Below are 9,322 nucleotides of genomic sequence, written 5' to 3' on the forward strand. Positions count from 1 at the left end.
GCAATTATGAAAATGGGGTTATGGAGGGATGATAAGTGTGGTGGTGGCTGGTAGGGTCCATTTAAGTCCTCACATGGATTGATAATAGCCAGGACTTAGAACTAATTGTATCAGGTTTTTATTTTTATTTTTTGTTACTTTGGGCGGGATTCGGCGATCACCGACACCAAAATCGCGTTTGGCGAATGACCGGAGAATCCACTTTTGCGCTGGAATTGGGGGTGGTTGCATTTTTGCAATGCTCCGCCCCCTCAAAAACGACGTACTCGTTTTTGCACGGCGTGGCCGCCGCAGGCTGCCACCATGCGCATACGCGGCCACAGACCCGCCCATTCTGCAGCTGTATCTGCAGGTAAAGACAGGGACTTTACATTGCGCAGCTGCTAGTCCCCCACCGGGCGGAGGATCAGTGGGGGTTTGGCACTAACTTTCAGTTGTAAGACCAGACGGATCCTGTGGACATAGCCGCGGAATTGGAGAATCCAGCCTTTTGCATTTTGAGAATCTGTGGTCATCTCCTTCGAAGGCCCAGGCAGATATTGTAACCTGGAGAAGACTGGGTTCCTTCTGATTCTTCCATGTGTTTGGTGTTTTTAGAGCCATATGAGTAGGGGTGCACGTCAGTGGGTGGTTGGTTAATCCTTGTTCGAATTGTTGAAATGCGAGTTTGTATAATTGCCTCTATGTTGTTGGAATCCTTGTTTGGTTTGGGAGTAGACTTGATGGGGGAGTTGGGTACCCTCCTCCAAGTGGTCTTGACTAGTGGTTTCTGAGTGTGGCCCTCATTGTAGTTGGGTCTTCCATGGGGAGGCAGTGTTTTTGTCTTTGTTGCGGCAGCACTCTTTTGTCCCCTAATAACCTCCTTCCCCTGGTCTGGGGAAAATGTATCTAGTTTAATTCGGGAGTTCCTCACCATGCTGTGCAAATAGATATTTCAGCCAAACTTTCCGAGAAAATAAAGTTTCAGTTGCATTCCAATAATTAGCTTGTACTAATGGTGTTAGGATTCTATCTCTGTACTCAATTTATTTTACTAACTTTAATTCTGTGAAGTTGAACCTATCTATCTTGAATAATGTGCACTTAGTTATATGCAAATACAATAGCATTTTTGAAATGAGTTTGTTCCGAACTGATATCAAAAGCCTTGACAAACTGTTTTACTATTTATTTATTTTTTGTTGCAGATATGCTTTATTGAGACATTCTAAAGAGAGGCAACAGCTTGATGGCCTGCAAAACTTGAAGTACTTTCCAAATATCACAGTTGAAGTCTTGTATAAAAATATAACTGTAAACTTGACACCGGAGCTGGCTCCAGTGGGTGACTATTAAGTTATAATGGGCATAACAGTTTCGTGAGGGTTTGGGCCGCTTGCTCAGAAAAAAAATGATGGACTTGTAAACCTGGTTTAAAAAAAAAAAAAATCTGCAATGAGACAACACAAAAGTTCCTTTACGTAGTCTTGTGGAATTGGCCAGCAGTTTGATTTTACTCCTTGACAACAGGCTGGGTAATGGTCAATGGCGATGTAGAAGCGCCGGTGAGCATGATAAAATCAGGCTTGAAATTTCTTGTGTCATGAACTTCATGCGCGTTACCTCATATTCCCACTTTTCCAATTGGATAATAGTCCGTCATTGATCAAGAAGGAAAAATAAACTGTCGAATCCACATAGCAGCACCGGGGCAATGAATCAAACTGATTTCCAAGCTACAGATCTAGTTGGAAACTATTGTATCATATTTTGGCATTGGATGCTAACAGGAATGGACGTGAGCAGTTTCCTTTCCAATCACTATCAGATCAAATACTAAATTAGCTGAAAAGCATACCATTATCATTTTTTGTTTATTCACTAGCAATTGTTAATGCACTTCCTAGTGGGTGAAGTTTTTGTAAATAAGCTGTGAATTGCCAGATATTTTTTTATTTATAGTCTACTGAACCACAAGGTTTACATGATGAGATCAACAATTTAAGTCTGACACTGTCGTATATGTAACGCACAGAACACACTCAATATAATCCCCTTAATTTTAAATGTGAGGTGATTTTATTAGTATGTGTTCCTGAATATATGACTCATTGAGCGTTCCACTTCAGCTCTCTTTACTGCTACACTCTCTCGCTGTTGAAATTCACGGATTGTTCTGAGAAAATTTGGCATTTCTGCACATGCCTTAGTTAAACTGTGATTCTTGACGTTCAATGCAACTGATTTATATTTGAAATATCAGCATTTTGTGAAAAGAAAATGTGTGCCAATGATACTGTAGCATTTTGCTCTATCAATTCATAAGTTACTACACTGAAAGTATAGAAAACTATTTTCCATCTTTGTTATGAATTGGGTTTATGGCAACATCCAGGACTTGTGAAACCGCAAAGTTTTGTTTCTTTAATGTTCTGCATTTGGAAGTTCAACTGCCTTCTTTAGTGCGGCATTTAGCTGATAATTTCAGCTCGTCTGTCTGGATTGGTGAGCACATTTGCCCTTACTCCCACCATGTTTGTGAATATTAGTAAAATGTTAACTTAACGAATTAGGTGCTAAAGCCCATTGCCTGTTTAAATTGTTAGCCATTTTAAAAAGAAACATGGTTTATAGTATTAGATGTTGTAGCTGAGCACTGCATGAGAGAATGGTTGGATATGGAGCCCACGCACATGATTCTGCAGTTTATTTTGCCAAGGATAAATGAAGTGTTTGGTAAAACATGATGAGCGTACCCATTGCAACTTTAACACAACTGCTGGAGGTCCATTGCTTTAAGTGCCAGGAGAAGAGATGGGGGAAAATATATATTTTTTTTTAACGTGGGGTATATGTATATATGTATGTATATTTTTGTATCAATCTTTAGTTTACACCTTTTGAGTCTTATGATCACACCCAAGAATGAATGGTAGTGACATGACACAGGCCCTGCTGTTTGCAGTAAGGAACAACCCAAGTGAGTAGACATGAAAGCTTTTGTTGCAAGGTCATGATCAGTCCGCATGAGAGGACATCTAGGGATGAAGCTTCTTCTGTCCATTTCTTTTTAGCTGAATTGTTAGTGTGAATGCAGAATAGAATTCCTATTTTGTTCTCTTGCTGATCGTTTTTTGCTAAAGATTTTCAAGGTAAAGAATTTCACTCTCCTAGACTTGCATCCTTGAAAGGCTGCTAGCCTTATTTAGTTTTTATGTTTGAATTTAAAGCTGATGTTTCACAAAGGAATTTTACAGATTATCCTGAAGACCGACTATGATGCAGTCAGAGTGTATAGCAATAAAGAGAATGCTGATTTGTTTCATTTTCAGCTATCAATGGTAACTTGTGTTGCTATTTCGGAATCTGGTATATTGCTTAACTGCAGAAATAAAATTGTGATTGTATTTTGTTTTGGTTTATAGCTATATGTAACCATATGTTTGTCACTTTTTCCACCTCTTTTTCCTTCTGTTCCACTCCCACTCCCTCCCCAAAATGGCTTTGACGAAGCACTTAAATATGTACTGTTCATGTTTTGGTGATTTCTCTCCAATTGAGTTTTGTGTATTTGTACAGAGGAGAAAATTGTGATGTGCATGTTCCAACATAATATAGAAAACGCTGTGAAAAATTCCAGTTTTAAGAATTAGAAAGCTGTTGTGAGGCAGCACAAGCTCCAAAATTGTCTCGATAAAAGTATTTCCCAGCCTTTAGTTCAAAACAATTCAAACTGCAGATTCTAATTTTTTTAATGCATCTACTTGGTAAAATCCCCTCTCCATTTCACAAACATGCTCCATGCTGTTGGAATGAAGAATAATCATGATTTGGATCACTTTTGACCATGTTTGGTGCACGAGACCCACAATATGTTTGTATGTGACCCAAATTGCATGCAAAGGAAGTTGGCAAATATACAAGAAAGTAGAAATCTATCAAACCTTCTAGAACACTGATGCAGGAACATGGACAAAAAAGCCTGATAATATAAATCCTTTTTCTCAAATGTTGGCATGCACTGTTTATAGAATATGGTTCCTATTTAAATTTTTGTTGTATGGTCTAATTTTTGCATGTCTCCAAGTAGAGCTGGACAGATCAGCAAAGTTCTAGACCTGTGCACTGAAAAGCATTGAAAAGTATTAGAGTTCTCACCTCAAAGCCTTCTGTCCCATCTTTCACACCTTTGATCATTTGTTATACATTTTTGTATTAATTTATGGATGATTTTTTCAATAAAAAGTGAAAGACACCATGAGTCAATGTGGGGTACTCATTCCTTGAGACAATTCAAAATAAACATTTTAAAATATTCTCAAATTTGTATAACATGAAGAAATCTATTTGGAGTATCTGACCTACAGTCTCCTCCAGCATTGATCGCTGTACTGTGAAAAATCCTACTTTGACAATTGGTTCATTATTGTCTGATGCTGGTTTGTGCAATGTGACCAGAATGTTTCAGACTGATGCCTGAGTAAGTATGTTGCCTTCACTGCCACAGCTGTCTTCTGTAGAGGAAGAATTAGGATGGGACTGCAGGGTGTTATGGATAACTGATCATTCAGGAGCATAGTGATTGCAGTCTTAATAATCTCCAGAAGATACCTTTTGCTAGTTTCTAAATCTCACTAGTTAATGGCATTCATCGCTGCTCGTGGACTTATGGGACTTCTTAATTTGCACATATCAGTCCTGGGGAATTGCGCAGAAATTGACCATGATCTGCAGTAGCTTGCAGTGCTTAATACATGGAAAGAGAACTGGATATACAGTTCAGAACCCAAAATAAAATATAAGGATATGGCGAAAGAGCTGGTGAGGGCTGGACTATTGTGTACAGTTCTGTGCACCATACTATAGGACAGATGTAAACGCGTTGGAGAGAGTGCAGGGGAGGTTTACAAGAACGGATCCACGGATGAGGAACATTTGTTATGAAGAAAGATTAGAGAGGTTGGGGACTGTTCTGTGGCGAGAAGAAAGGAAACTTGATAGAGATATTCAAAATGATGAGGGGGCTGAACAGAGTAGATGGGGAGAATCTGTTCCCACGTGTAAAAGGATCAAGAACAAGATAGCACAGATTTAAAGTTACTTGCAGAAGAAGCAAATGTGATGTGAGAAAAAGCTTCAGGCCTGGAATGCACTGCCTGGAAGTATGGTGCAGGCAGGTTCAATCGAGGCCATCAAGATGGCATTGGCAATGTACAGAGGTATGGGGAAAAGGTAGAAAATGACAAGTCATCTGGAGAACTGGTGTAGACACTATGGACCGAATGGTCTAATGCACTGTAACAATTCTGTGATTCTGTGAATTTGGTTGCCTGGGATACCAGGATAAAATTGACCTCTAACTTAACCACTGGTTTTTACTTCATGGACCTTTTATATTCCATTCTGATAAACAGTCCATTAAATGCCACTTATTTTAGCTATCATCACAGGAACACTTAATATGGATTCTCTTGAAATGTTGAGGAGTTTAGCGTAATGCTCAGGTTGTTTATTTCAGCAAAAGGAAGGGTTGGAAGTCAATGTGCACGTATTTTAATGTGATACTTTTGAGTAAAGCAGTTGAGAGATTCCTGTACCATTTGTAGGTGAAGCAATTAGAAAAATTGGATGGGAAAATGATCTTTGCTTTACTGTGGACAGTTTTTTTTAATACTAGGTATAGTTGTACTGCAGTCAGAATATAATGATGGGACGGTACCTCTTTCATGTCATTTCCCCACTGATGTCATTTTGATATTGGAAGCAAAATTGTGCTGGTATACTTACCAATATTAAATAGCCCTTGTGACATTGCAAAATAAACCATTCAATACAGTCAACACTACCTAACTTTGTACAAAAAATTATGTTTGTTATAGGAAGATGTAAATTGGACATGATAAGATTTGTGTATCAGATCTTCCAGTCGAGAGGGAATGAGCATGTTCTCATTCCATAGTTTCTTCTGTTAATTGGTGCTCAAAATAAAAACTTTAATATCCGTTCTCGAAACAGTAATATGGTAGGTAGTGGAGCATTTCATATATTCTAGTTGGCCCAGAACATCTGGAATGATGCAAGCATGTAGAAAGTGTTGAGAATCTATTTGATATCTCACAAATATTACAAGTGAGAATGCTATTTTGACCATTTTAGCTCAATTCTTCCATTCTCCTCATCATTCTATTATTCTTCTTAATTCTCAAAATGTAGCATTGACCCTTCTATTTCTTTGACCCAAGGTTTTAGTCACCCCTTTCGTGATAATTTTTGACTGACTAAACCCCAGTGAAGACTTTTGAGACATTTTTCTGATAATCATAGCATTTCTCATTTGTAATTTTCTTTGTTTGTGTGTCTGTGCATGTATAAGCTTTGTTCGAGGGGATAAAATGATAATCTAACATTGTAACCAGATTAATGGTGAATTTATTCATATTTATAAATGGTTCTGATTGTGACATGGCCTCTTCATTTTGTCACGACACCCTGGGCTTGGGTGCAGTCATTTCCAGCCTCCCATTACCCGGAGTTGCAACACAATTGAATTAACCAATAATTCTTCCAAAAAATACCAAAGTTTTTGGCCCTTGGCTGTCCAATAATTACAATCACCAGGTTTGTAAATCTAAACACAATTACTTTTTATTAATAACAGGAACTATAATGAAATATGCAGCAAAAATGCGAGGGAGAGAGAGCAGGTCCTTTTCTGTGTCCAGGTCTCGCCTCTGCTTTCCTTCAGTCTCTAGAAATCATCCCACTCAGGCAGCATCCAATCACCACCTCTTACCGGGCAGAATACGGTCTTTTGACCAATTAATTGGCCACCAACCAACCAATCGAACTGAGTCCCACTCTATCTCTCTGGTCCTACAAAGTCAGAGGTTTGCTGTCCAACGCTAACGCAGTGTTCTCTTTTGTAACTTTTGAATTCCTTATTTCCCCTGTTTGACTTAAAGACATATATCCTTTAGCATCCTTGGATCAAAATGATGATGGCAAAAAATAAAGGGGGGAAAAAAGGAGTCAACAGGAAAGACCCGTAAAACCTGTTCAGTGTCAGAATTCTTGGATCATTTCAATCCGTCACAGAAAACAATGGATGCCAGGAATTTGTAAAAATCAACTCCCAAGGGAAGTATTTGTGGGTCTGGAAGTTCATTTTTAGTACAAAATTAGTCTTTATTAGCTCCACTGATCTGCAAGAAGGAATATGATTTTCCCCTGAAATCTAAGGAACAATCATTGCCCATATGTAGCTAATTCATTTCTTCATGGAACTGTTTTCGGGAGTGTTGATAATTAGGTTTAAGATGTACCTTGATTGACACCTGAACGGGTAGGGAATGGAAGAATATAGATCGTTTGGCAGGTGGTAGGTCCAAATAAGGAATCTGGATCGGCGCAGGCTTGGTGGGCCAAAGGGTCTGTTCCAATGCTGTAATGTTCTTTGTTCTTGATTGTGATGCCCACATTGAGGATTCTGTCAAACGTATCGCAAATCAGAAGAGGAGAAATAATCGACATGACATAGTCCTGATGACTTATCTGAAGAGATTGTAAATAATCAAAAGGATGAAAATAGAGGGGCAGAAATAGGGAAGAATACACCTGAGTGGGAAGTTTTGAACAGCAGTTAATCAAAGACCAATAAATCTACTGCTCAATTCGGCCATTGGGTATGTGACCAAGGTACAAATCTGTAATTAATAACAATTCTTTACATATCATTAGAATGGCTGTTGCAAAAATGGTAATCAAAATTTCAACAGTGTAACTGCCAGCACAAGTGCCAGAATGGAGCTGGTCCTGCTAAAATGACTTTCTGGGAACAATCCTTTTTGCAAGCATTCCATTCTTTGCAGGAACAACAACTTTTACTGTTTTTGTGTTTCCAGTGCCATTTATGGTCGAAGTTGGATTGGATTTGTTTATTGTCACGTGTACCGAGGGACAGTGAAAAGTATTTTTCTGCGAGCAGCTCAACAGATCATTAAGTACATGAGAAGAAAAGGGAATAAAAGAAAATACATAATAGGGCAACACAACATATACAACACAACATATACAATGTAACTACAAAAGCACTGGCATCAGATGAAGCATACAGGGTGTAGTGTTAATGAAATCAGTCCATAAGAGGGTCATTTAGGATTCTGGTGACAGTGGGGAAGAAGCTGTTTTTGAGTCTGTTCGTGCGTGTTCTCAGACTTCTGTATCTCCTGCCCGATGGAAGAAGTTGGAAGAGTGAGTAAGCCGAGTGGGAGGGATCTTTGATTATACTGCCCGCTTTCCCCAGGCAGCGGGAGATGTAGATGGAGTCAATGGATGGGAGGCAGGTTCGTGTGATGGACTGGGCGGTGTTCACGACTCTCTGAAGTTTCTTGCGGTCCTGGGCCGAGCAGTTGCCATACCAGGCTGTGATGCAGCCCGATAGGATGCTTTCTGTGGTGCATCTGTAAAAGTTGGTAAGAGTCAATGTGGACATGCCGAATTTCCTGAGGAAGTATAGGCGCTGTTGTGCTTTCTTGGTGGTAGCGTCGACGTGGGTGGACCAGGACAGATTTTTGGAGATGTGCACCCCTAGGAATTTGAAACTGCTAACCATCTCCACCTCGGCCCCGTTGATGCTGACAGGGGTGTGTACAGTACTTTGCTTCCTGAAGTCAATTACCAGCTCTTTAGTTTTGCTGGCATTGAGGGAGAGACATTGAGAGTGGTGTTGTCACTACACCACTCCACTAGGTTCTCTATCTCCCTCCTGTATTCAGACTCATCGTTATTCGAGATCCAGCCCACTATGGTCGTATCGTCAGCAAACTTGTAGATGGAATTGGAACCAAGTTTTGCCACGCAGTCGTGTGTGTACAGGGAGTAGAGTAGGGGGCTAAGTACGCAGCCTTGCGGGGCACCGGTGTTGAGGACTATTGTGGAGGAGGTGTTGTTGTTTATTCTTGCTGATTGTGGTCTGTTGGTCAGAAAATCGAGGATCCAGTTGCAGAGTGGGGAGCCACGTCCTAGGTTTTGGAGCTTTGATATGAGCTTGGCTGGGATTATGGTGTTGAAGGCGGAGCTGTAAATAAATAAGAGTCTAATGTAGGAGTCCTTGTTTTCAAGATGCTCTAGGGATGAGTGTAGGGCCAGGGAAATGGTGTCTGATGTGGACCGGTTGCAGCGGTATGCGAATTGCAGTGGATCAAGGTGTTCTGGGAGTATGGAGGTGATGCGCTTCATGATGAACCTCTTGAAGCACTTCATTACGACTGAAGTCAGGGCCACTGGTCGGTAGTCATTGAGGTACGTTGCCTGGTTCTTCTTTGGTACCGGTATGATGGTGGTC

General features: G+C 40.1%; 1 protein-coding gene across 2 annotated transcripts in view; it reads left to right on the forward strand.

Moving 5' to 3' along the window:
• Positions 1 to 4,234, forward strand: part of LOC140428369 (beta-1,4-galactosyltransferase 5-like) — a 116,463-nt gene extending 112,229 nt beyond the window's left edge. For both annotated transcript variants that reach the window (XM_072514758.1, XM_072514759.1), the window contains exon 9: positions 1,188 to 4,234. In XM_072514758.1, coding sequence (XP_072370859.1) covers positions 1,188 to 1,335 — 148 coding nt within the window. In that variant the 3' untranslated portion in view covers positions 1,336 to 4,234. The remainder of the gene's footprint in view (positions 1 to 1,187) is intronic.
• The last annotated feature ends 5,088 nt before the right edge of the window (positions 4,235 to 9,322 follow it).

The sequence above is a fragment of the Scyliorhinus torazame genome, chromosome 8 (genome assembly GCF_047496885.1).
Source record: "Scyliorhinus torazame isolate Kashiwa2021f chromosome 8, sScyTor2.1, whole genome shotgun sequence".
In the NCBI taxonomy this organism is placed as follows: Eukaryota; Metazoa; Chordata; class Chondrichthyes; order Carcharhiniformes; family Scyliorhinidae; genus Scyliorhinus; species Scyliorhinus torazame.